Consider the following 27,496-nt stretch of genomic DNA (forward strand, 5'->3'; position numbering starts at 1 on the left):
GTCAGGTTGCGAGATAGATTGGAAATTTATCAATTTTGTAGTTGGAAGAGCGCAGTTAAATCCAAGTGGGGGAGAACCGCTTAGACTAAGGGAATGCACAAGGAATGAGATTTCAGGTTACCTTGCACATTAGTGGTTACACATGGAAGGTATGTGAAAAGTTTCATGTTGAGGGATTGTGTTAAGGCATCTTTGCATGTTATTGTCTGATGAAGGCTGTGGGCTTCGAAGCATAACCTAAACACATGATTGGGGTATATCCGGATGAGGTTTCAACTCATGATGATTATGGTTGGTATGGTAGATGCACAGTAAGACCATGGTTTGGGTCCATGGCAGTGTAGAAGTGTTGTAAGATTGCAAGGTAGCCGTAGCACTCAATAGGTTAGCAGGCAGTGTGGAAGTGTTGTAAGACTGGAGGGTGGCCGTAACATTCACTATGTTAGCAGGTAGTGTGGAAGTGTTGTAAGAATGCGGGGGTGACAATAGTATTCACTAGGTTGGCAAGTAGTAATAGAGGTGTTGTGAAATTGTGGGAAGGCCATAACATTCGTGGAATCAAGGAAGGATGTGGATCGTATGGGTTTGGTCATCATGTAAGACTATAGCTGGACGTGTAGCATTCATTTATAGCAAGTTACATTGCATCAGTGTGATGGTTGGTTATGATATCCCTGGTTGGAATAAAGGATATTGAAGTTTTATATACAAGTAGGTTGGAGTAGCTTGGCCAGACAAACTCTTGAATAGAGTCGCGTGGTACAGTCATCGGAAAGGATGTCGGTTTCAGTGACTGGTCGGGAATCCGACGCTTTGGATAATTGGTAGATCAGCTTGGAGCTCAAAAGATATTAGATAAATCAAAAATGTGAATGTGGGTCAGTAGGATAATTTAGGGTCGTAAGGATTTTGTTCAAATTAGATTACGAAGTGGAGCCATGTTGGCTGTGTTTTCGAATGGTTTTGTATGTCGAGAAGTCAGATAAGGTATTGGATTCCTGGTTGTGAGCCGATAAGTGATGGTTGTCCTTTATTGGTTAAGGTCAGCGGGAGCAAGGATTTGTCCGTCGTCAGTATGTGAGTTCTGCTAAGGACGGTTCAATTAATGGAAGGACATCGTATGATAGGGCCGACTTTTATCAAGGACCTGGTATGTGGTCAGGTGGATATGTCTTCGGGTATCTATTAATTTGTTCAGGCCGGATAGGTTTGTCAGGGTTTTCCTATCAACTATAAATACGACCCTTTGGGTGCATGTGTACGTCTAACACACCTAATAGAAGGATATCTGAAATTCTCCCCTCTCATCCTCTCTCATATTGTCATCTAGTTGCTAGGGTTTAGGTACAAAACATTAAAGGCACTCAACTTTTGGTGCTAGTTTCTGAAGTGCAAAGGAAGGAATCAAGACATCTATTTGCTATAATAGATCTAAAGGTCTGTAAAACCTAATCCTTGTTTTTCAAATTTTCTAGGGTTCATATTAGTTTTGTTATTCAAGCATGTTGCCTTCAAAGGGTGAAAGACATAGATCTTTTTAGGTTGCATGTTGTATTCTTAATTGTTAAGTGATTTTCTGCATTGTTCATATTGTTGTAACTTGAAATTTCCATCACATATGACATATCAAAATGTATGGGTATTCTAGGAATCACTTACTTGAGCTTGGCTGATTGCGCACATCACACCCCTTTCTTTGTAAAATTCTTTTTAGAAAATTTATTTTCTTTCAAAAAGATTATCAATTCCTCGATTTGAGTTCAGACACACCCGCGAGTGTGCCCGAATCCCTTAAACCAATGCTCTGATACTTACTTGTAACATCCCAAGAGTACTAATAAAAAATTTCATTTTCAAACCATCAAATCCATACAACATTTGTTTCCAAAATCAGTTATAGTAAAATGTATCTCAAACATCAGAGTCAAATGATAATAAAAGTGCAGAAGAGTCATCAGGGGGTGATGTGCAGTCAAGCCGGACCCTTCCCTTTGGAACTGGAAGTACCTGAAACTGTTTAAACCTCAAAACCATAAGCACAAAGTTTAGTGAATTTCCCAAAATACCACATACCATACATAAAATCGGTCCCCGTCCACATATCAACGGGTCCCGCCCATCATAAAACGGTCCCCGTCCAACATACAAATGGGGCTCGCCCAACATATAAACGGGCCCAACCCAACATACAAATGAGACCAGCCCAACATACAAAACGGGTCCAACCCATCACACAATGCAAGAGTCATAAAGACAACTAGCATCCTACATAGTATAGTGAGAAGACTCACCTCGTAGACGTAATCAACAACTAACAGTTATCACAGCCAATGATCGGTTGTTATACTCCTTCTAATAAACCACACAAGGTAAACATTTAGCATACATTCTAAAACTAGAAATTTGACTAAAAGTCAACCCATGCCAAAAGTCAACGTTCAAGGTTAAAGTCAACAGTCAACATCACCATCAGCTGATACTCACGTCATGACCAGTCCATGGTCACTCCGTGGCTAGGAACTCGGTCCCGATCTAAAACTCCAGTTATGAACAATATAAAAAATAATTTAAAAATATCATAAACAAATACTGAATTGCTATTTCGGAGTGTCATTTCAAAACATCATTGTTCTGGATATTGGGATCTTCGTATTTCAGACTATGTTCTTTGTATTATGGAGTGACAATACTGTTCCATAATCATTTCTAATGTCAAAGGTAGAGTTTTTCCCCACTAAAAAAGGTGCAACACACATTTTATGATACTTATATGGTTCTTATATGTTTAAAATGTAAAAAAAATTACAAATATTACATATTCTAGACTTGTTCATCGTATTCCGGACATGATTTGCGCATTCCGGAATACAAAAAATTGTTTATAAAGCAAAATGCAAGTAAATAGAAGAATATAACTCACATGATTTGTTGAATCCATTGTCGATAAGATTAAAAAACTAAGTCTGAACTAGCTGTAACAAGAGCTTCGAAATTCCACTTTTCGGATTGCTTATTAAGGTTTTTTGGATGTGAGCCCCATATATATATAATATTGGGCTACAATAATGACCTTAACCCGTCTTGATTTGGTCCGAAATGATCATCCCGAACAAAACGGTTAGTTTTCAAATATATATATATATATATATATATATATATATATATATATATATATATATATATATCTTTACTACTTATAAAAGAAATCTAACTATTTCTATAAATAGATTGAATATAATAATATTATTTTTTAAGACGTCCAAACTATTAAGCTTGAAGTACAACACATTTATAATATAATAATATTAAAACTTTAACCCTATCCTTTATCCCTTAAAAATCTCGTATCAAATTAATAGAAGAATTCATTTGCAAATTGAACCCGTCAATCTCAACACTTCAGTCATTTGAAGCGGTCAATGTCAACAATTTATAAATGATCTCTTCTCTCACATTGGTAACAAACCATCTGATAATATCTATCTTCGTAATCCCTTCAAAGTAAGAAATATACGCACACTCTCTCGAAGAACCCTAACCAGTAACCAAGACAGTATAACCACCACCACCACAGCCGCTTTGCCTCCTTCCGTCTTCAACCAACCACTATCACGACTACCGCCCTTCCTCTTACCCACGACATGAACTTTCTTTTGGAACATAACATTTTTCTTTAAAAAAATATCGTTGAAAGAAGCTATTTGTCCCCGCCGCTGTGCGCGGGTAACGACTAGTATATATATATATATATATATATATATATATATATATATATATATATATATATATATATATATATATATATATATATATATAACTACCATCTTGTTAGATTACTCGATTTCCCTTTTAAAAAAATCTACACATTAGGACAAAACCTTTCATCTACGCCTAAATCATGAAAAAATCATAATACTTTTACTTCAATTTTTCATTTTCTTTTTTATTTTATTTTTTTGTCTTAATGCAGTTAAATGCTTCAAGCCCAAAATTAGAAGATCCACTTGTGCTCGCTCGCTCGATGGGTTTCATTTCAAAAAATTGTTGTTTAATAAAAAAAAGGTAAAAATAGTGTTTATAAAAAAATTGATAAATATCAATAGGAAAACAATTAAAAAAGTCAAATAATGACATTGAAAAAACATTAAAAATAAAATAAAAACATTAAGTTTTTTAAAAAATAAGTATTTTTTAAATACTTTTAAAACTACACTGATAAATAAAATTTCAAAACATACTTGTTTGGTCAAAAACTTCTTAAACTTTGATGTCTCGTTCTAAAATAAATAAATAAAAATTAAAAAGTTAATAAATAGAAAATAATTTAAGGATTAAAATAGAAATTTAAATTTGTGATAAATAATGAATAAGAAATGCTGTGATTTTTTGGTGAGTAAATTACACTTTTGATCCCTATGGTTTGGTAAGAATCACATTTTCAGTTCAATCTTTGAAAATTTGATAAGATACATCTTTGTGTTTTAAAGAAATTCCACCGTACATCCTTAGTCTATTTAAAAAAACCATTTTACCTTTACTTTTAAAATTTTATTTTATATATATATATATATATATATATATATATATATATATATATATGATTATTTAATTTTTTTTATATTTTGTCGCTTGTATTTTATTTTATTTATTTATATTTTTATGATATATATATATATATATATATATATATATATATATTGAAATTTTATTTGAATGTATTTTTTAATTTTTTTAATATTTTGTTTGGTTACATTTTTTTTGAATAAATTTTCTAGTTTATTATTATTATTATTATTATTTTATTTTATTGTAGTTTTGGTCGAATATATTTATTAATGTTTTTTTGATCTTTTGTTTTTTTTTTATATTTTGTAAAGCTTTTTAAAAATATTTTTTTGTATAAAAAATATAATTTTTTTTGTTAAATGTGAGTATGATTAACACATTAGGTATAAAATTATTTATTTTAATAAGGTTATTGTATAGGGTAACTGGAATTCGAAACGAACGTCAATTGCTTCGAGTTCTATATTTTTAGTTTTAGATTTTTTTATATCCTGTTCTGAATGAAATATGCTAATCAGAATTCAAATAACTCAAACACATGTGTTAATGTTTTCGAGTTCATTTTTTAGTTTTAGAAATTTTGTTCGTTTTCGAGTTATATGGTTTCCAATTAACCATTATATAACTTGAAATCCATTTTCGAATTTCGGTTAGCCTATCTATTAGTACTATTTAAAAAATAATTTTATACCTAATCTATGTTAATAATATTTACTTTTAACGAACTTTTTTATATTTTTTTTATTAAAAAATGCTTTAAAAACTATAAACAAACAAAATGTAAAATCAAAATGCATTGAAACAACACGTCAAAAAACTAGAAAAAATTATTCAAAAAGACATCAAAAAATATAAACAAACTATATGTAAAAAACATTAAACAATATACTTAAAAAAATGTCAAATAATATCTAAATGTACAAATAAATAAAATAAAATATAAGCGAAAAAATAAAACAACACGTTAAAAAATAAAAAAAAAATATTCAAAAAAACATCAAAAAAATATAAATGAGCTAAATGTAAAAAAGATTAAACAATATATTAAAAAATGTCAAATAAAATCTAAGTAATAAAATACATAAATAAATAAAATAAATTGGAAGCAAAAAATTAAACAATAATATATATAAAGATAAAATAATCTTTTTAAATAGATTAAGACGTTAAATCTTTTTAAATCACAAAGAATAAATTTTCTCATATTTTTAAAGATTAAACTGAAAATTGAAAAATATGAATCTAACCAAACCACAATACCAAAAATACATTTTGTAATACTTTTAAAGATTCAACCGAAAAATACGAATCTAAGAAAACCATTACCAAAAATGTAATTACTCTTTTTTTGTGCATCCGGTCTGGTCATGATGTGTGACTTCCAAAGATAGAGATTCTGTTTATAATAATATAGCCGTGAGCTTCAGAAAGGCGGGAAATGGCGGAAAGCGAGTTCATATCTTCTTGCCTTTTCCCCCAAAAGTCACCAGAGGTTCCTTAATCTCCTAAGCTACCTCTTCTTCGTGGGAGTCACTTTTCCCCATTTTGTATCGATCATTTATCTAATTTACAAAAAGTGCAGCCAAAAAGCAAAAGCAAAAGCAACATCACTACAAAACACAACAGCGATCAATCTCTCAAAAAGTTGAAATGCAAATTCAAAAGATCCCGATATATACCGACTTCATACGTCCGTACAAGAATGAATCTCGATTATACTTTTTCAGCAGAACATATGTTTCCATTGCAAGAACATCGGTTCACAACAACAGATTCAGTTGGATTTTAGTGCTTTTACTGAAGCTGGTTCGAGATGGCAAGCACGAGTGGGACGAAAGATGTTGGGCCACCGAGGTCGCTGTCAAGGAGGAGTTCCGCCATGATTGATCCATATGCGGACGACAACTCTATCGTTGACAGTGAGCTCGTGCCATCGTCACTTGCTTCTGTTGCTCCAATCCTTCGTGTTGCTAATGAAATCGAGAAGGCTAACCCCAGAGTTGCTTACTTGTGTATGTTCAAATCCTAAAATTAACCCTATCCTCCTTTTTTCTTTCATGTATATTGTGATCATTGATGTTCATCGCCTCTTTTTGGAATTAGGTCGGTTTCATGCATTTGAGAAGGCACACAGGATGGACTCTAAATCTACAGGACGTGGTGTTCGCCAATTTAAGACCTACCTGCTACATAGACTTCAGAAGGTACACCTGACAAGTTTTATGTAGAGGTATCTTGCTTTTACAGAAACTCATGGAAATTTGGATTATTCCCTTTGTTTACTACAGGAAGAAAAAGAGACAAAACCCCGATTAGCAAACAGTGATCCTAAGGAAATACAGAAATACTACCAAAACTTCTATGAGAAAAACATCAGAGATGGTCAAGATACAAAGAAACCGTGAGTTTTGTTGTTTAATTAACTATCTTCCAGAATCTTCTGTAAATGATCACTTAGCTCATTACAATTTCAATCTTCAAAGTGAGGAGATGGCTAAGATTATTCAGATTGCAACGGTCTTGTATGATGTATTGAGGACAGTGGTACTACCTTCTACAAAAATTGAAGATGAGGTAAACTGGTCTATCCTCTATCATGCAGATGATAGGTATTTTAATTACTGTGGACACCAACACACTGGATTATTCATGCCCTTATTTCTGTAACATGCAGACTCAAAGATATGCAAAAGATGTAGAAGAGAAAAAGGAACAATATGAGCACTACAACATTCTTCCTTTATATGCTGTTGGGGTTAAACCTGCAATTATGGAGCTTCCTGAGGTTGTCCCCCTGCTTAAATACATGCACATACAACTCTGTCTGTGTCTGCTACTGTTTATTTAATTGTTCATTTTAATATTTTTAGATTAAAGCGGCTCTTCGAGCTCTTCGTAATGTGGATAATCTTCCACTTCTTAGAAAGCCTGGGGATAGGGACAAATCTGTTATTGATATACTCGAATGGCTATCTTTAATTTTTGGGTTTCAGGTAAACTGTGTCCCTATTTTGCTTCATACAAGTCATGGTTTCTTAATTAAAGCTTTCTCTTGTTTCTTTTTCTTGCAATGAAGAAAGGAAATGTTGCAAATCAGAGGGAACACTTAATCTTGCTGCTTGCAAATATTGATACAAGATCAAAGAGTGTTGAAGATTATGAACAGGTACTTCTTTTCACATCTTCATTCATCTCAATTTTATTATAGATTTTAGTTTTGTATCAGATTTGTTACATTGTGTTTGAATTTGGCAGTTGGATGGCTACACTGTACAACAATTAATGGATAAAACATTCAAGAACTATACTTCATGGTGTGATTATTTGCACTGCAAATCAAACCTCAAGTAAGTTATAAAAGATATTAAGTGGCATTCTTGTTGCTGTTTGAAATCTAATGTTTATTTGATATATTTGCATAGGTTTGAACCTGATGCTGATAGGCAGCAGTTAGAGCTTCTTTACATTGGACTCTATCTGCTTATTTGGGGTGAAGCTTCAAATATCCGCTTCATGCCTGAATGTCTTTGCTATATTTTCCATAATGTATGTTGTGTTAGACATATTAAAAGCATTATTCTTTCATCTTTGTGATGTGGTTCTATTGACTATGAGATAGTATTTACATGTTTTTTTTTTTGAATGATTAAGATGGCGAATGAAATTCATGGAATTTTGTTTGGTAATGTTGAATCTGTAAGTGGGGCCAGATATCAACCTGAAGCAGTTGAAGAAGAATCGTTTCTGCAAGATGTTGTGTCCCCTATTTATGAAGTTATGCGTAAGGTAATAACATCTATCTCCACTTTCTACACTGTTCCAATTTTAGTGTTTAGGGTTATTGAAAATATTGTTATTAAATGGTGACAGGAAGCCAGGAGAAATCGAGGTGGCAAAGCAAGCCATTCTTCTTGGAGAAACTATGATGATCTCAATGAGTACTTTTGGTAATGCACATGATCCAGGACTTTTCTTTTCTTTTAACATATTTTAGTTCTTTCTAATGGAAACTTGAACTTTTCTCCTTTCAGGTCTGACAAATGCTTCAAATTAGGATGGCCAATGGACCCCACATCTGACTTTTTTGTCAACTCTAACGATGAATTGCTACAAAATGATGTATCCATTCAACCCGAAACTTTGATGTTTCTAATAATTATACATTGTTAGTTGGCATTAAGATTTCAACATGTAATTGCAGGAACACTTTAAAGTCATATCTGGAAAGAAGAAGCCTAAAACAAATTTTGTTGAAGTGCGAACATTTTTGCACCTTTACAGAAGTTTTGATCGGATGTGGATGTTTCTTATATTATGTTTTCAGGTATATAATTAATAACATTCTAGAGTTTTCCATTCATAGTCCCCTTTTGGAATTAGTTTCATTAAACTTTTTTTTTCAGGCTATGGTAATTGTTGCATGGCATGGAGACGGATCAATATTTGGCATATTTGATGATGGTGTTTTTGAGAGTATTTTGAGCATGTTCATTACATCTGCTGTCCTCAACTTTTTCCAAGGTATTTTATGCACTTGTATTTATTTCCTTTCCATTAAGTCACTGTTTCTTTTTTCCCCATTAAGTCGCATATGTATAAAGTGGCTGAGTTGGTGATGTATACATAGAGACTCTTTCTTTTTTGAACTGTCTGAATAAAGTGTGTTTTTGTCAGCATAAAGTGTTCTATACATAAAGATGTTTCTTTCTTTGGACTGAATGAACTGTCTGAATCGAGCTAAATGACGATTTTACCCTAACGTTTGTGTTTTTTTTTTCCTATTTGACAGCTGGTTTAGATATAATTCTTAGCTTCAATGCTTGGAGGAGTTTAAAACGTACTCAGATACTTCGCTACCTTCTTAAATTTACAATTGCTGCCTTTTGGGTGGTGATATTACCCATTGGTTATTCAAGATCTGTTTCAAATCCAACTGGGGTTGTTAAGTTTTTCAGTACTCTTGGAGGAAATGGGAGGGATGAGTCGCTTTATAACTATCTTGTTGCAATTTATTTGGCACCCACCATTTTGTCTGCATTGCTATTTATGTTCCCACCCTTGCGGAGATCCATGGAGCGCTCCAACTGGCGTGTAGCTGTCCTTCTAATGTGGTGGGCCCAGGTTAGCTAATCTTCCATTGATTTGCTTCTTATAGCATCCTACTTTCATTTCCTAGCATTATACATTGAAAATCTACCCAATTATAGCAATTTCATCCAAATACAAAAAAAACAAGGTAGATCTTTCAAAGGGTAATGTCTTAATAAGAAATAAAATTGTAAGTAGAATGCTATTTCTTCCTATTGACTTCAAAGTTGTCGAATCTTCTCAGCCAAAGCTGTATGTTGGTAGAGGGATGCATGAGGGCATGTTTTCCCTTTTGAAGTAAGGATGCACACTTTAATTGATCTTTAAATATTCTTTTTCTCATTTCTATTTCTAAGTCTACAACACTTGATCTTTAGGTATACACTATTTTGGATTCTTCTGCTACTAAGCAAGTTCGCATTCAGCTACTATGTGGAGGTTGTCTAATTTCTTATCATTCAGTTACAAAAAGTTTCAATTTTTATAAACCACATATGTAGTTTTAAATATCATTTTTCTTATTTTCATGATAGATATTGCCTCTGGTTGCACCAACAAAAACAATCATGAATATGTCAGTTAGCAAATATGAATGGCATGAATTCTTTCCTAATGGTAAAGTAACTTTTTTAATCTTCTTTCTTGTGCTTACATTTTAAATTAGAATCTAATTCCTTTTGAATAATTTGTAGTGACTCACAATATTGGGGTTGTCATTTCCATTTGGGGACCAATTGTCATGGTGAGTGTGTGTGTGTGTATATGAATATTCTGCTTTCATGAAACTCACTAAAAGTAGATATGTTAATGTTCCTTTAGATTTATTTCATGGATGCACAAATTTGGTATGCAATATTTGCTACTATTATTGGTGGAATCTATGGAGCCTTTAGTCACTTGGGTGAGGTTAGTACTTAGTACACATATCTTCTTTAATCAAGATCCTTTATTTTGTAAATTATTTTATGATTATTTTCTACTATTTAATTTCAAGATTCGGACACTTGGAATGCTGCGTTCCCGATTTGATTCAGTTCCATCAGCTTTCTATGAACGCCTTGTACCGATGCAAAAAGAAGAACATAAAAGAGACCCTTTGGTAAGAAAAAAAAATATATTATATATTTTTCTTTTTTATTCTAATTAAGTCTTACATTTTCTTTTAATGAAAAATGGTCTGTAGGAGAATGATTCATTGGTGAGGAAAAACATAGCAAAATTTTCACAAGTGTGGAATGAGTTCATATTTTCGTTGCGGATGGAGGACTTGATCAGCAACAGGTTGAAACCACCTCATATCTTAAATATTGTATTTTGGGCGATTTTACTGATATACCCTTCATTATACAGTGAGAGAGATCTACTGCTTGTACCATATACAACAAGTGTTGTCCCAGTTATCCAATGGCCACCTTTCCTGCTTGCTAGCAAGGTTCAACTCCTTAAACCTTATTTGATCATAAAATTAATATTTTAGATTGAATGTGGATCATGTATTGAGTTATGAGTATTGACCACTTTTTATTAATTTAAGATCCCAATTGCATTAGACATGGCCAAAGATTTTAAAGGAAAGGAAGATGCAGACCTCTTTAGAAAGATCAGTAATGATGACTATATGCATTCAGCAGTTATCGAGTGCTACCAAACATTAAAGGGAATATTATATGGTATTCTTGATGATGATGGGGATAAAATGTAAGTTCCATGCTTTTATGTAACTATTTCCTTTCATGTCATGAATATAATGACAATTTGTTTTTTTTTCTTCCCCCACTTAATATAATAGGATCATACGTCATATATGCAATGAAATTGATACTAGCATCCAAACACGATTGTTCTTAAGTAAATTTCGGATGAGTGGATTGCCATCACTCAATGATAAGTTGGAGAAATTCTTAAGCCATCTGGTAAAACTATATACAGTATATATTATCATTATTGTTATGCTTGTTATAAAAACTATTTTTTTTAGTATTGAATTGGGTGTTTTTCAGCTAACAGAGTATGATAATGCTGAGAAATATACATCCCAAATTATTAATGTCCTTCAAGATCTTATGGAGGTTATTACACAAGATGTTATGATTAATGGACACGAGTAAGTTTTGACAAAAAATTATATTCACAAGATTTTTTCTACAATTTTATAACATGAAATCTATTGGGTGACTGTAGAATACTTGAAAGTGTTCATTCTCATCTTCAGGACAATGACAAAAAGGAGAGATTTGTACGGATTAATCTCAGGCTCACTCGCGTTAAATCTTGGAAGGAGAAGGTATGCAGGAAATGCAATAATTACAGTTTTGGTCCCTGTAAATTTTATGCTTTAATTACAGTTTTGTCCCTGTAGTTTTTAATTTGCATTCATTACAGTTTTGGTCCATGTGGTCTTTAATTTAGGAAATGACTGAATCACAGTTTTGGTCCCTGTAGTTTTTAATTTGCATTAATTACAGTTTTGGTCCCTGTAGTATAATATTTAGGAAAGAGTAACTTACAGTTTTGGTTCCTATGGTTTACACCCATCTGCAGTTTTAGTCCAACTTTTCAATATTTGATATGGCTTGTTTTTTCTTAATTTGTCCACTTTTAGTTAAATGCTATTTTACTAATTGTTTTATTTGTGCTTATTTATTTATTTATTTATAGGTAGTGAGACTCCATTTGCTTATGACTGTTAAGGAATCTGCAATTAACGTGCCTATGAATTTGGAGGCTCGTAGACGTATCACTTTCTTTACAAACTCCTTGTATATGAAGATGCCAAACGCCCCAAAAGTTCACAATATGCTGTCATTTAGGTCAGTGAATTATAACACCATATTGTTTCACTTGCTTAAAAATACGTACATGTCCTAAATGCAATTAAATTACATAAACATGCTTGTTAATGAAATCAAACCTTGTTTAAAAACAGTGTATTGACTCCTTACTATAAAGAAGATGTTCTGTATTCCGAGGAGGAGCTTCATTTGGAAAACGAAGATGGAATTTCAATCTTATTTTATCTTCAAAAGATATATCCAGGTGACTCTTTAATCTTTACCTCAATTATAATAAAATCCTTTTGTTATCTTCAATGACCCTAGCCTCATACTTATTGATTTCACATGTATATAAATCAGATGAATGGAAGAACTTTGAAGAGCGAATTAGAAATCCAAAACTAAACGCCACTGAAAAAGACAGAACAGAAGCAACACGTCAATGGGTTTCTTACAGGGGGCAAACACTTTCAAGAACAGGTGTTATTTCCTTTAATTTACTATTCATATATTTAAAAAAAAAAACACCCCTATAATAACCAAACATTTAAATATAGGGAAAATGTTTTGTTTTTTTTTCAGTGAGAGGGATGATGTACTACAAAGAAGCTCTTGAACTTCAATGCTTCCTAGACTCTGCTGATGACAGTGGTTAGTGTAATCTTTTGCAGATTCTTATATATAAAATAATTTTGTTAGTTGGTTATTAAAGTAATTTTTTTGCAGAGATTTTTAGTGGCTACAGAACAGTTGATATGAATAAAGATCACAGGGTTCTTCTCAAAGAACGTGCACAAGCATTGGCAGATCTGAAGTTCACATATGTTGTTTCTTGCCAGATTTATGGTGCTCAAAAGAAATCAAGTGATAATAGAGATCAAAGTTGCTATGCTAACATACTCAATCTAATGCTTACGTAACTATTTTTACTTTCTGTTATTATTATTGTTATTGTTATTATTATTGCTGTTATAACTTTTATTTAAATTCTTAATTGTCTCTCAGATATCCATCTTTACGTGTGGCTTATATAGACGAGAGAGAAGATACCATCAATGGGAAATCTCAAAAGGTTTACTACTCTGTTCTTGTCAAGGGTGGGGATAAACTAGATGAGGTAACTACAACTATTCTTATATATAAATAATACCTTTTTTTGACAAAATGAAATTTCTAAAAGGGCTACATTTTGTAATTTAGGAAATATATCGGATCAAGCTTCCGGGCCCGCCTACAGAAATTGGTGAAGGAAAACCCGAAAACCAAAACCATGCGATTATTTTCACTCGTGGGGAAGCCCTTCAAACCATTGACATGAATCAGGTAATTCCAGAATTACCCCTTGGTTTTTTATCTTCAATGCATGCTACTAAGCATCTTTTTTTACCTCTTTTTTTTAGGACAATTACTTTGAGGAAGCTTTCAAAATGAGAAATATTTTGGAGGAATTCCATAGAGTTCATCATGGTGATCGAAGACCAACAATACTAGGATTGAGGGAACACATTTTCACTGGAAGGTCGGTATACCCTTCATGTTAACACAATTTTTTTGAGTAAATTACATTTTTAATCCCCAAGTATAGCTGGGTTTTTCAATTTTAGTCCTAAAAGTTGTTCTCTTGTGATTCTAGTTTTTATTTGAGTTTTTTGTATCGTTTTTGGGCCAAAGATGCAAAAATCAGCAATGATTTTTTTTTTTGAAAAGCCTCTAAATGTTGATTGACAGTATATTACTTTTTAATTTACAGTGTGTCATCTCTTGCTTGGTTCATGTCCAATCAAGAGACAAGTTTTGTAACAATTGGACAAAGGGTTTTGGCAGACCCTCTGAGGTATGTATGAATGCATATAATTAATGAATTTTATGATATTGTGAAAATGGTAAGATTTGAATGTTTATGTTTGACAATTGACAGGGTGAGGTTTCATTATGGCCACCCTGACATATTTGACAGAATATTCCACATAACAAGGGGTGGTATAAGTAAAGCTTCAAAAATCATCAACTTGAGTGAGGACATATTTTCAGGTTACAATTCAACTTTACGTGGGGGATACGTGACACATCATGAATACATCCAAGTAGGCAAAGGTAGAGATGTTGGTATGAATCAAATATCTCAATTTGAGGCAAAAGTTGCAAATGGAAATGGTGAACAGACACTTAGCCGTGATGTTTATCGCCTTGGTCGCCGCTTTGACTTTTTTAGAATGTTGTCATTCTACTACACCACAATCGGTTTCTACTTTAGCAGCATGGTATACTCATAGAATCGTTCATTCATGTGTTACATCACAAATTTCTACTTCCATCAATATGTTTATTGTGATTTTTGTGTTGTGTCCAGGTAACTGTACTTGTTGTTTACGTGTTCCTATATGGAAGAATGTACATGGTTTTGAGTGGACTAGAAAAGAAAATTGTAGAAAATGCAACTGTTAACAACAATAGAGCCCTGGAAGAGGCGTTAGCAACCCAATCCGTGTTTCAACTAGGGTTACTTTTGGTACTTCCCATGGCAATGGAAGTAGGTCTGGAAAGTGGATTCCGAAGAGCCCTAGGCGATTTCATCATCATGCAACTTCAATTAGCCTCCGTATTTTTCACTTTCCAACTCGGAACAAAAGTTCACTACTACGGGAAAACAATTCTACACGGAGGTTCAAAATATCGCGCTACAGGTCGTGGATTTGTCATCTTCCATGCGAAATTTGCTGAAAATTACAGACTATATTCGCGGAGTCACTTCGTGAAAGGATTGGAATTGGCGATGTTATTGGTTATCTATCAAGTTTATGGGGATACATACCGTAGTTCGAATTTGTATCTGTTTATAACCTTTTCGATGTGGTTCTTGGTGGCATCCTGGTTGTTTGCTCCTTTTGTTTTCAATCCTTCCGGATTTGACTGGCAGAAGACGGTGGAAGATTGGACGGATTGGAAACGGTGGATGGGGGATCGCGGCGGAATCGGAATCCCACCGGATAAAAGTTGGGAATCCTGGTGGGATTCGGAACAGGAACATTTAAGACATACAAATATACGAGGGAGAATTTTGGAAATTGTACTTGCAATTCGGTTCTTTATTTACCAATATGGACTTGTGTATCACCTTAACATAGCTCGTGGCAGCCAAAGTATACTGGTACCGTTATTTCCAATTATACCCCTACTCATGTCATGTCATGCCCTTCCATCAATCATGCTCATGATTTTTCTTTGAATTGTTTTTTATAGGTTTATGGGCTTTCTTGGTTGGTCATGATAACTGCTCTTCTAGGGTTAAAGGTATGTAAAGTTATAAAACACACACATGTTAAATGTTTTAAAATTGTTGGGTTTTGATTCACATACATACATTGGATCTAATTGTTTGTTTGGTTGTGTTTTTTTTTCTCTTAATAAGCTGGTTTCAATGGGAAGACGGAGATTTGGGACAGATTTTCAACTCATGTTCAGAATCTTGAAGGCGCTTCTTTTCCTCGGATTCTTATCAATTATGACTGTTCTATTTGTTGTATGCAGCCTCACTTTAAGCGACATATTTGCTGCTTTTCTTGCTTTCCTCCCAACAGGCTGGGCATTTCTCCTCGTAAGTTTCAAGTTCCCTACTTGTTTGTCTAGGGGCATTTACGTCTTTTGCATATACATTGATCTTTACCAACTAAAAATCTTTTCCCATGGATCTTTTTTGGTTGGACAAAATTGCAATTTTTGTCTCATTTACATATGCACACACCAAACACAGTTGTAGTAATTTGGATGGTTTGGTTGTTTCAGATTGGTCAGGCATGCAGGCCTTGTGTAAAAGGGATTGGATTTTGGGGTTCAATAATGGAGTTGGGCCGAGCGTATGAGTGTGTGATGGGATTGGTGATATTTATGCCGATTGTTATATTATCGTGGTTTCCATTTGTGTCTGAGTTCCAGACACGCCTTTTGTTCAATCAAGCATTCAGCAGAGGTCTGCAAATCTCGATGATTCTTGCCGGGAAGAAAGACAAGACTCAATCTGCTTGAGCCCTGATCATGCTTTTTGTAAATTGTAATTATTAGAACAACGACATCAATATCTTTTTTACTTAGTATGAAACTAGGTATTTTGTTATTTTATTCAAGAGGTATAAGTAAAGACTTAATTACATAAAAGACCCTATATATACATATATTTCTTTTTTTCAGATTAAACATAAGTTTTATTCTATTATTATTTTTATTTCTAAAAAAGCCCTTATGTTTTTTCATATTTTCGATTTGACCCTTTTAATTTTCCGGTTTACTCAAATGTTTAAAAAAAATCCAACTTTTTTTTTTCTAAAAAAATCCTAAACATTTTTTTCGGGAAAAAAACCCCTTGCATTTTGCAAATTTTTTTGTTTGGATTAACTTTTTTGTTTTGGTTCACAATTCCTTTGTTTTCAAGTGGTTTATAAAGTTCTTGATAATTTTCAAAAACAAAAAGAAAGGATGTAGTGATTCTTGTTGGCCAAAATAAATATTAAAATCTATTACATGATACTTAGAGATTGGAGACTGTAGCAAGTCAGGAACAATCGTCTAAGTTGGCTTGGTTGGTAACTTTGACCAATTAGAGTTCAAAATTTGTCTTTCTATTTGATTCTTATAACAAGCTAAAATGTCAAACCAGTTTAGACTGCAAGATTAAATCACTTCCAAAATGAAAACTAAATTAGATTCCAAGCATATTGGAAAATGACATCTTAGATTGTTTCCAGAATCATAGTTTCCAAGCTCCAATCTAAGGGTTGCATTAAATTATCAACTATCATCCTTGTAAATTTCAAATAATAATTTACCATGTCAATAAACCACAATCCAAATCAAACATGACATAATATGTCATTACATAGCAAACCATAACTTAGTATAATAAGAGCAACATAGACCAACAAAAGGCAATTTTTGGTTGACACAAGACCATTACATAACAAAATAACCTTTTCCCAACCGGATATGATCATGATTTCTACCTTGGAACTCCATTAGATGAGCCAACACCTTCATTTTCACAGCTCCTTGGTTTATAATCTTTTGACAACTTGTTATTTTTTCTTTACTTTGTATTGACTTGCAATCTCATCTTGTGTTTTCTTTCTTTTCTTTTTAGCTCTTCCAACCTGCTTGTGAAAATAAGGTTGGGCAATCACTTCTAGGCCACATTCGTTTACCTTTAATTTGTTCTATCTTAAATGCATACGTATTTACCATGTTTTTAGCTTGTAACAGTTAACCAACTCTCTACATTCATACATGCTTGTGACTTTCTGTCATACCCGAATTGAATCCAACATCATGCTTACAAGGTATACATGTCAACTCCCACTGCCTACATGAGAAACTTATAATGCTAACATATATAACACATTGCTCATCAAAGGACCACTAAGCCGATACTTGGAATTCCCATAGTACACCACACTGCATTAATTGGCTTGGGTTTGAATACCATATAAAAGGTAAGTTGTTGTTGTTAAGGGTCTATTGGCCTTGTAAATAGCCTTTTGCATATTTTCCATTTTTCCATCATGTATTCCAAACAAGTTATTATTAATTCGTCACTTCCATCAATCAATTTGCTATTAAACACCTCATAAATGTTGTTCAATAACACATCAGTATAAGCTCTTTCTGTAAAATGTGACTTGACCAAGTGCTTTTGGTGGAATTCATTTTAACCATTCAAATCCCTATTGATTATGCATCCTTAGCTCCTCCATAGTTTTTTTTTTTTTTTTTTTTTTTTTTTTTTTTTTTTTTTTTTTTTTTTTTTCAAAATGTGGGACAATACAAGAAATTGCACAATTCCATAACAAGCCCCTATAAAAATCCCCCTCCAAATAAGTTTCATATTCTCATGTATGAGCAATATTTATGAATTATGATAGGGTCCTTTTATGAAGCATATGGAAACAACTTTTGTATTTACTGTATCGTATAGGAAAATAAGTACAAACATTAAACTACAATAATTAAAACGAGTTTATACTTACGTTTGAGAGTGATGTGGGTACCTTTTGTCTTGCTGTGACAAATGTGAATTAGAGTTACGTTAAGGATCCAAATCGTCATCCAAGATCGATATTACTTTTCAAACCTTATTTTTTCATTAGGGTGCATTCCCTTCCAATCTACTCAACTCATTGTCACATCAGTTCCATATCAGCTTTTCTTTCTTTTCTTTTTTTATCTTTCCCAACCTACAACATATGAAAATCTTATCTTTTCCAACCTGCTCAACCTATTTGCCAAATTGCCACATCATTTTTTTATTTAATAAATTAAAAAATATAAAATAAAATAAAACATAATATTTTTTTCTTTAAAATAAACTTTTGCTAACTTAAAACAATTTCTTTTTCTAAAATAACATTTATATAGAAAAGAAAAACAAAAAAAACAAAAAATAACATTGAGTGGGAGAATGAATTGTAATTTACTTTCGATATATATATATATATATATATATATATATATATATATATATATATATATATATATATATATATATATATATATATATATAGGGTTAGGTTATTTGTTTTTACTAACTATTGTGTGTCAGAATGCACAGATCTGGACCATCAGATGGAATATAATCAAAGGTCATGATTTGAGGGTCTATGATAGTAGAATAGGATAGCATGTACCATATAATCACACAAATTTCAGCATAAGGGCATTTTAGTCAATTAACCTATATTAACAAAGGAAATTTTCGGATTTTTAGGGATAGTTAATTCCTTTCTTTTTTAAAAATATGAATATTTTAAATTAATTCAAATTTAAAAATCCGATTTATTCTGTCAGAATGATAGAATGCCAACCATAAACTAGTAAATATATTTTTCGATTTTATTCTGTTAGAATGACAGAATGCCAACCATAAACTAGTAAATACATTCTGAAAGAATACACAAAATCAATTCTTGAACTAATAATATAACAAATAATTACATTTTATGGTTGTGATTCATTGAATAATCACAACATTCTGAAAGAAATGATTTTTAAGCAACACTTTATACATTGTAGCATAACACATTCTGGTATAATACACTCACGTTCTATATGTTTTCTTCCTTCTCCACATCAATGTTAGCCTCTTCAAAACCTAAATCCACAAAGAAAACATAATCAAGTTTCAAAAATTAAACAATTCAATGCATTCTAATAGAATAAAAACTATAAATTATGATAGAATGTATTAAAGACTATAAAGTTTGACAAAATATAGTAGAAAAATAAAAACTATAAATTCTGACAGAATGTAGTAGAGACTATAAAGTCAACCATAAAGTATCACAAATTCATTATCAGTTAAACAAATATACTTGTTGTGAGATTGACAATAGAAATTGGAATTCAAAACCACAAATTGAACCAAAACAATACATAGACAAATTAATTACCTTTTTAAACAATTACATAAAACATGTGTTGCTAGTAATTCTGACAGAATGCATATCACAAGGTTAAATTCTTTAGATTCTCTTTCAAGCATTTCAACAAACACTTGTCATGCATTTTCATCAAACAAGCCAAAATCCATCTAAAACAATTAATGAAATTAGAATAATAATATGGGTGCTAGGTATGTATCAACAAAGACCATGATCCTTATAAATAGACAAAGAAATCATCAAAAATATGTTAAAAACCAATATGCATGCAAACAGAAACATTTTAAAGAGGAAAATACAAAACATACATTTTTAATCATACTAATAATGAATAAATTACAAAAAAATAGTAGCAAATACAAAAATCCAATTATAAAAGAGATTAGCAAAAAAATTTAACTATTTGATCGTCTAGCATTACTTTTAAAGATAGTGAAGACAAAAACAATTTTAAAATATTTGTCAAACTTATTTACGCATGTTCATAAACAAATCGTAATATATAATATAATTTATTTATTTCAAGAACAAGACTAATTTGTATTACCTAAAGCACATTAGAGAAATTGATTTTTGTGAAATCGAGTGCCGACAATAAAAGAACAGAGGATGTGGCTTTAAAAAAAATTGAAATTTACAGATAGAGATATTCTATAAGAGATTAATTTTGATAAAACAAGAATTTTTGAAAAATTACCTTGTAACTACAAGATGTTCTTTTGTTTCTAACGCATAACTAACAAATTGATGGTCTTTAGATCGAGCAACAAATTGGAGGCCTTTGAATCAGCAGTAGCAGAGATGATTTGGAAGGCGGCCAATGGTGGAGATGATTTGGAAGTCGCTGAATTTCTTCTCTGTAGTGGTGATGTTCCAGGCAGGAAACGAAGGTGGAGGATTAGGTCAAATATATTTACTTTATTTCCATAATTGTAGGATTTCAATTAAATGATTTCCTTAATTAATAGTATAAAAGGTCCAAAATACCCTTTATTGATTTATTTAATTATTTATTATTTCTTGAATTCTCATTGGTGCATTTAGGCACACAATATTTGTTGAAAACATTTGAACCTAACTATATATATATATATATATATATATATATATATATATATATATATATATATATATATATATATATATATATATATATATATATATAGGTAGGTTCAATTGAGAAAATAAAAAAGGTTGAGAATGAGGGAATCATTTTCAGCCAATCATTTATCTAACATGTTCAAATTAAAAAAAATACGCGTGTCCATTTTCATTAAGGGTATCTTTGTAAATTAGCAATTTTTTTTACATAGAACTTACCTGTTCGTGTTATCAGGTTCCAATTTGATGATATCTTTATATCGTTTGAATCGGATATAAGGAATTCATTATCAAGATTATTTTCTTTATATAACTCGTTAGCAATTATATGTTTTCATTCAATTAATCGTGAAGTTTTGCATCTGTGTTTCAGTTTTCTACTTCTTTTTCAGCTTCCGATTTGATCAGGTATGTATATCGTTTGAATCAGATAGATCGGAGTTATTTATATAACTCGTTAGCAATTATACGTTTTCATTCAATTAATCGTGAAGTTTCGCATCTGTGTTTCAGTTTTCTACTTCGTTTTGAGTTTTCGATTTGATCATGTATGTATATCGTTTGAATCGGATAGATCGGAGTTCATTATCAAGATTATTGCTTTTTATAATTTATTTGGAATCACGCTTATTATATTCCTTTTGGAGTTGTTTCATCGGAGTTCATTATCAAGATTATCAAGTTTCGAATATGTATTGGAGTTATTTCATCGGATTTTTGTTAAGTAGTTTGAGATATTTATTTCATTAGTTATATCGTTGTAGTTTTTACGTTCTGTACTGAGAGAGATTGCTTAATTACATCATATGATCATATATGATTTAAGTTTCTTTCAGATATTTTGTACGTTGAGGTGAGATACATTCGAAATTAACCAGGTTTTCATATTTACGACTTTTTTTGTGAGATATATTCGATATTAAGATTGTTTTTGTTTATTTATATAGATCATTTGGTGTATTATGTCGAATTCTAGTGTTATTGATGGTGATTTGTATTCTTCTATGAGTGAGAGTGAAGAAGAAGATGTTGAGAACTCATTTTTTGAAGGTATCAGTTACTGAATTATTTTGTTGTTTTTAATTTTGTTGATTTTAATTTTGTTGATTATCATTTATTTACATATGAATATGTTAATATGAATAAATTGTTGTCTTATTCATATATGAATAAACGTGTGATAATTGTAATTTCGAATTTATTATTATTTTTTTTCGTTTTATTCATATATGAATAAGTTATGTTTTATTTACATATGAATATGTTAAAATGAATAAATTGTTGTCTTATTCATATATGAATAAACGTGTATTAATTGTAATTTTGAATTTATTATTTTTTTCGTTTTATTCATATATGAATAAGTTATGTTTTATTTTATATATTTTGAATCCTCATGAATTTTATGTATTCATATATGAATGTGTTTTGTTTTATTTATATGAGTTTTATGTATTCATATATATTATTGTTTTATTCATGCATTATTATTTTAGGTGGTGAATCTTCAAGTTCAGTACATGATGCACAATATTTTGATGATATAATTGGAGAACATGTCTATAAGCCAGATGTACCTGTTCAACTTATTCCTTTTAAGGGTTTAATCTTCAAATCATTAAAGTTGGCTATCAAAATGTATTCTGAGTATGCTGAAATTGGTGATTTTGATGTTAGACTGAGCACAAAGTCAAGGTTTGATAACAAGATTATAAAGAAGAAACATGTTATATGTAATCGTGGTGGTAAACAGAAAAAGAAATCTTGTGACACATTAGGTACAAGTGGTGTTAGGAGGAAAGGAAATTCAAATTCAAGAGCTATTGGTTGTCAAGCAAAGATTATATTTGAATCTGTGTATGGAACTCCAGATTATAAAGTTTTTCAGTTTGATGAAGTTCACAACCATCCACTTGAGAAGAGAAGCGATTTAAAAAAGGCGAGACAAATGTCATATTCAGAAAAAGATTTTATTGTGCGTGCTTCCACATCAAAAATAGGTCCAACTATGGCTCATAAGTTGAGGGCAAGTCTGAGAGGTGGGTATGAGTTTGTAAAGCCCAAAGTAGTTGACTATAAAAATTTAAGGAGATATATCAACAGTGTTATTGGTTATAAAGATGCCCAAATGATAGTAAACACAATGAATGACCGTCGAGCTTACTATACAAATTACTCATTTGAGTTTAATTGTCAAGATGATGTTTTGGACTGTATGTTTTGGGCTGATGAAATGGAGAAGACATATTATGCTGAATTTGGTGATGTTATCTTGTTTGATGCGACTTTCCGAACAAACAAGTAAGTTATTTTATCTACTTTTGTTTATAGCTTATTCATATATGAATATTTTTATATTCACTTATTAATACATCAAAAATTGACTCTAATGAACATTTTTTTGTGTGTTAGGTATCGAATGGTTTTTGTTCCGTTTACTACTATTGACCATCATAAAAAATCGGTTACTGTTGGATCTGGGTTGCTAAGCAATGAAAGCATCGAGTCTTACTCTTGGTTGCTTAAAGCATTTCTTAAAACTCATGGGAAAGAACCAACACTGGTTTTAACTGATCAAGATGCTGCAATAAAACAAGCTGTTGAGAATGTGTTTCATAATTCAAAGCACCGATTATGTATGTGGCATATAATGAAAAAGTTGAAAAAAAAGGTATTATTTTAATATATTACTTATTAGTATATTCATTTATGAATATTTATTTTACTTATTATTATTTATTCATTTATGAATATTTTTTGTTTTAATACAGATATCAGATGATTTATTTACAAACATAGACTTTAGAAAAAGGTTTTCGAAGCTTGTTTGGGACATTAGTATGAAACCTGATGTTTTTGAGGTGAAATGGGGTTTGCTTATGAAAGAATTCAATCTTGAAGACACAAGATGGTTTAAAGACATGTTTACAATACGTGATTCATGGATACCTGGATATTTTAGTGATATTCCAATGTGTGGTTTGATGAAGATTACATCGAGGTCAGAGAGTATGAATTCATTCTTTAATACATATTCAGAAAGTGGGAACTTACTTTCGAATTTCATGATGAATTACGACACTGCCATTCAAAAGCAAATGAATACTCAACGAGAGCTTGATACGACATCAAAGAAAGCATCATATAAAATGCAAACACCTCGAGAAATAGAACTGCAAGCATCAAAGGTTTGTACAAGTACATTATTTTTTGAGGTGCAAAAAGAAATATATATAAAGCATGTTTTTTATGTACGTACTCATATGTTGGTATTGAATATGGTTGGGAAGTTTACATTGTGCAGCACAACAACAGTAAAAGTGATTTTAAAAATGAATTTAAGGTAATTTTACTTGTTTTTTATGAAAAATGTAATAATATTCATATATGAATATGATAATATTCATATATGAATATCAATATTCATATATGAATATATGAATATATATGAATGTTGATATGAGTATTCTTATATGAATGTAAATGTGTAAATTTTGTTTATGCATCAGGTTGAAATAAAAGCTGAAGAGAAAGAAATAAATTGCAGTTGTGAACATTTAAGTGTATGGGTGTTTTATGTAGACATGCTTTTACAATAATGATGAGATGTGGTGTTAAAGAAATTCCTGAAAGGTACATTTTGAAGAGATGGAGAAAGGATGTGATATCAAGAAATTATCGTTTTAGTTCTGTTCAATCTGATTCAGGTGATTGTGAGAATGTAAAGCTAGTCAATGATTCATATTATAGTTTTGAATCATGTTTGGATATTGTAAGAGATGACAAAAAGAGATTGGTTTTGTTTGCTGAGAAACAACAAATGTTGTTGAAGGAATTTAAGAGTGATTATATTTCTCCTGGATTGAAAAGCAAAACAGATGGTGAAGTCGTATGCAAGCTTTTGGGTGTTACTATTCCTATTCCAGAAGAGATTAATATTCATGTTCCTGAAGTTCAAAGCAATAAAGGTTCTGGAATCAAGAAAAGAATTCCAAGTGCAGTTGAAGTAGCATATGAAAATTCTAAAAAAGAACATAGAATGTGTTCAGGATGTGGAAAGCGAGTTCCACAGAATTTACCTACTTGTCCAGAAAGAGTTGGGGCTGCTAAATCAGCAAAAGACAGTTAGGGATTTTTTTTATTCGTTTATGAATATATGCAGATAAAAAAAATAAACAATAATATTCATGTATGAATAAAACACATTTATATTGATATGGTAAATTGATATGTTGATATTTGTTTTTTAAATTACTATAAAATAAGTTATATTGATATTGTAAATTATTTATAAATGAATATAAATATGTGAAATTTGTTATACTAATAAATAAGTAATATTCATATCTGAACTTTTTTATGTTAATATCTGAACTTTGTTATACTAACATATTACTTTGAACTTATTCATAAATGAATATATCATATTCGTATTCATTTATGAATAAATAAAAATAAATTTTGAAAATATTTGAATATAAAAAAATGACATAAATAAGCAAACTTGTTTCTACTAATAAGTTAGTTATATTCATATATGAAATTTGTTATATTCATATATGAACTTTGTTATACTGACATATTACTCCTAATTTAATCATAAATGAATATATCATATTCGTATTCATTTATGAATAAACATAAATAAACTTTGAAAATATTTAAATATAAAAAACTGACAGAAATAAGCGAAGTTGTTTCTATTACATAATCATTCAACACAAGATAATAAAAGCTGTTCATAAGCATTTCACAAAATATTAAAACGTTGTTCAACAATATTTAACAAACCATTTAAAACTTGTTTCGCAGAATCATCTTACATGTACTTCAAATCCATTCATCTTCAACACAAACTGTTCTATAGCATCACACTTCAACATTCTTTCATCTTCACAAGCAATCATTAATATTCTTTTAACATTTTTTGAATTGTTTGCATAGCCTTGTATGCATGATCAGTATGCACTTTGAATTCAACTTTTTGATATTTTTCAGCAAGATCCAACACCTTAGCCTTCAACATGTTAATTTCAGAAGTTAGCATTATGTGTGCATATCTTTGCCTGAGCTTCTTTAAAGTAGTTTGCTGAACTGCACTTTCTTTATGAAGACCTGGTTTCCACTTTGAGAGTGGTTGTCCCATATAGGTCTCCATATGTCTCATTGCAAAGACCCCACAATCAACTTTGTTTTTAACTGTTCTCCATGACATTTCAAGTCGTTGGGGTTTGATACTTTCTTTTGAGATTGCATTTTCTCTTGGATGGTTTATTTCTTTAAAGTATCTCACAACCAAAATTTTCTGATCATTAAATAAAATAAAAGTTAGATATGTAATAAATTGGTTCTTTTATGTTGTTGTGAACTGGGTACATACCAAAGGTTTCATTATTACTCCGTATTTCCCTTCATAATCCCCCTCAACTGCACTATTGTCTAGAATTTCAATTGACGGTTTCTTTAAGTTGAAGACAATCACAAAAATGTGAGCACTTCTAACAACTGGAAAGAATACCTGTCTTTATGTATATAATGGTAAGTATTTTGTTGATAAAATATATATAAAAAAACAACTTTAATTAACATACCATGTCAATATCTTGTATGTTCAATATTTTTTTGTACCCGTTGGTACTGTCATGAAAGTTCTCCTTGAATTTTTCATACTTTCTTTCACCAGACAATGTTGAAGTTAGATAAGCAGTCTGTAACCAATATAATCATATGTGAATTTCGGTTGAATATATATAATTATGTTAAATAATACATCATATTTGTATAATCATATGTGAATTTAAGTTGTAAAAAAAATATGATATTCATAAATGAATACATCATATTGGTGTATTCATTTATGAATAAGGAAGGAATTAAGGTTAGAACATAAACTTACAGAAACTCCAACTTTCAAGAAGAGTCTGTATGGTGAATTTCCAAAATCCCTTTCCAGTTCTTGGTGGTTAAGTAAATCAGACCAAGTGTCTAAAACTTCTCCAAAAACCTCTGTGTTTGCATATAGACTTTCCATAACTGCTCTTTCTGCTATCTGACCATATTTTGTCTGGACAACCACATCTCTGCAAATATATAATCAAAATGTCATAGATTATTATCTATATAATAATCATATATGAATGTATATAAAATAAAGTTACTTACGATGTATTGCCTTGTAAGTTGAACAACCATTTACAGACAATACTCTGCTGATGTGTCAGTTTGGGTTTTGTGTCTGTTATTCTGCATTTGAAAGGTGATTTGAAAGCATCAGCAAGCTTCTTCTCTCTTGGTTGATCCAGATCATGCTTTGATGGTCCTACTTCAGTAGGAATTGATACAGAGATTGGATTTGGATTAAGAACATTTTTCTTTGCTAATCTGATAACAACCTTCTGATGGTCGTCTTTGATTTGTTTCTTTGTAAGTGCTTTTCTGGTGAAGATTCATTAGATTTTTTACTTGAAGTTTGATCTGAATCTTGACTGAGACCTAGACTAAAGCTTGGATGAGTATCTGCATGCTAGGAGATTTATCATATAA

At 31.2% G+C, this 27,496-nt stretch overlaps 2 protein-coding genes across 2 annotated transcripts; both read left to right on the forward strand.

Annotated features, from left to right (window-relative positions):
* Nucleotides 1–6,195: 6,195 nt before the first annotated feature.
* LOC145101377 (callose synthase 7-like) lies at nucleotides 6,196–16,580 on the forward strand. The gene is made up of 41 exons (XM_079038565.1): nucleotides 6,196–6,578; nucleotides 6,670–6,770; nucleotides 6,855–6,967; nucleotides 7,050–7,140; nucleotides 7,241–7,351; nucleotides 7,437–7,559; nucleotides 7,643–7,732; nucleotides 7,822–7,913; nucleotides 7,989–8,112; nucleotides 8,218–8,352; nucleotides 8,437–8,513; nucleotides 8,598–8,685; nucleotides 8,768–8,890; nucleotides 8,970–9,087; nucleotides 9,356–9,687; nucleotides 9,899–9,951; nucleotides 10,032–10,092; nucleotides 10,188–10,269; nucleotides 10,347–10,396; nucleotides 10,474–10,560; nucleotides 10,649–10,753; nucleotides 10,838–10,935; nucleotides 11,005–11,086; nucleotides 11,189–11,352; nucleotides 11,444–11,567; nucleotides 11,655–11,758; nucleotides 11,836–11,938; nucleotides 12,313–12,464; nucleotides 12,581–12,690; nucleotides 12,789–12,908; nucleotides 13,011–13,079; nucleotides 13,155–13,344; nucleotides 13,434–13,545; nucleotides 13,629–13,751; nucleotides 13,829–13,947; nucleotides 14,179–14,262; nucleotides 14,347–14,689; nucleotides 14,779–15,576; nucleotides 15,669–15,719; nucleotides 15,838–16,023; nucleotides 16,212–16,580. The coding sequence occupies exons 1-41, from the start codon at nucleotides 6,380–6,382 to the stop codon at nucleotides 16,449–16,451; spliced, it is 5,727 nt and encodes a 1,908-aa protein (XP_078894691.1). The 5' UTR covers nucleotides 6,196–6,379; the 3' UTR covers nucleotides 16,452–16,580.
* Nucleotides 16,581–20,599: 4,019 nt separating this feature from the next.
* Nucleotides 20,600–24,552, forward strand: LOC145098273 (protein FAR1-RELATED SEQUENCE 5-like). The gene is made up of 7 exons (XM_079035924.1): nucleotides 20,600–20,742; nucleotides 21,346–21,361; nucleotides 21,901–22,003; nucleotides 22,450–23,254; nucleotides 23,366–23,624; nucleotides 23,725–24,141; nucleotides 24,463–24,552. The coding sequence occupies exons 1-7, from the start codon at nucleotides 20,600–20,602 to the stop codon at nucleotides 24,550–24,552; spliced, it is 1,833 nt and encodes a 610-aa protein (XP_078892050.1).
* The last annotated feature ends 2,944 nt before the right edge of the window (nucleotides 24,553–27,496 follow it).

The sequence above is a fragment of the Lactuca serriola genome, chromosome 4, assembly GCF_051521515.1.
Source record: "Lactuca serriola cultivar US96UC23 chromosome 4, Lser_US96UC23_V15, whole genome shotgun sequence".
NCBI classification, from domain to species: Eukaryota; Viridiplantae; Streptophyta; class Magnoliopsida; order Asterales; family Asteraceae; genus Lactuca; species Lactuca serriola.

Bases quoted from the DNA above. Each gene is read 5' to 3' on its own strand.
- LOC145101377 (XM_079038565.1), top strand. From the start codon at position 6,380: ATGGCAAGCACGAGTGGGACGAAAGATGTTGGGCCACCGAGGTCGCTG. The intron at 10,397-10,473 runs GTGAGTGTGTGT...ATGTTCCTTTAG, and splicing joins TTTGGGGACCAATTGTCATG to ATTTATTTCATGGATGCACA. The intron at 11,087-11,188 runs GTTCAACTCCTT...TATTAATTTAAG, and splicing joins CTTTCCTGCTTGCTAGCAAG to ATCCCAATTGCATTAGACAT.
- LOC145098273 (XM_079035924.1), top strand. From the start codon at position 20,600: ATGGTCTTTAGATCGAGCAACAAATTGGAGGCCTTTGAATCAGCAGTA. The intron at 23,255-23,365 runs GTAAGTTATTTT...TTTGTGTGTTAG, and splicing joins GCGACTTTCCGAACAAACAA to GTATCGAATGGTTTTTGTTC. The intron at 23,625-23,724 runs GTATTATTTTAA...GTTTTAATACAG, and splicing joins TGAAAAAGTTGAAAAAAAAG to ATATCAGATGATTTATTTAC.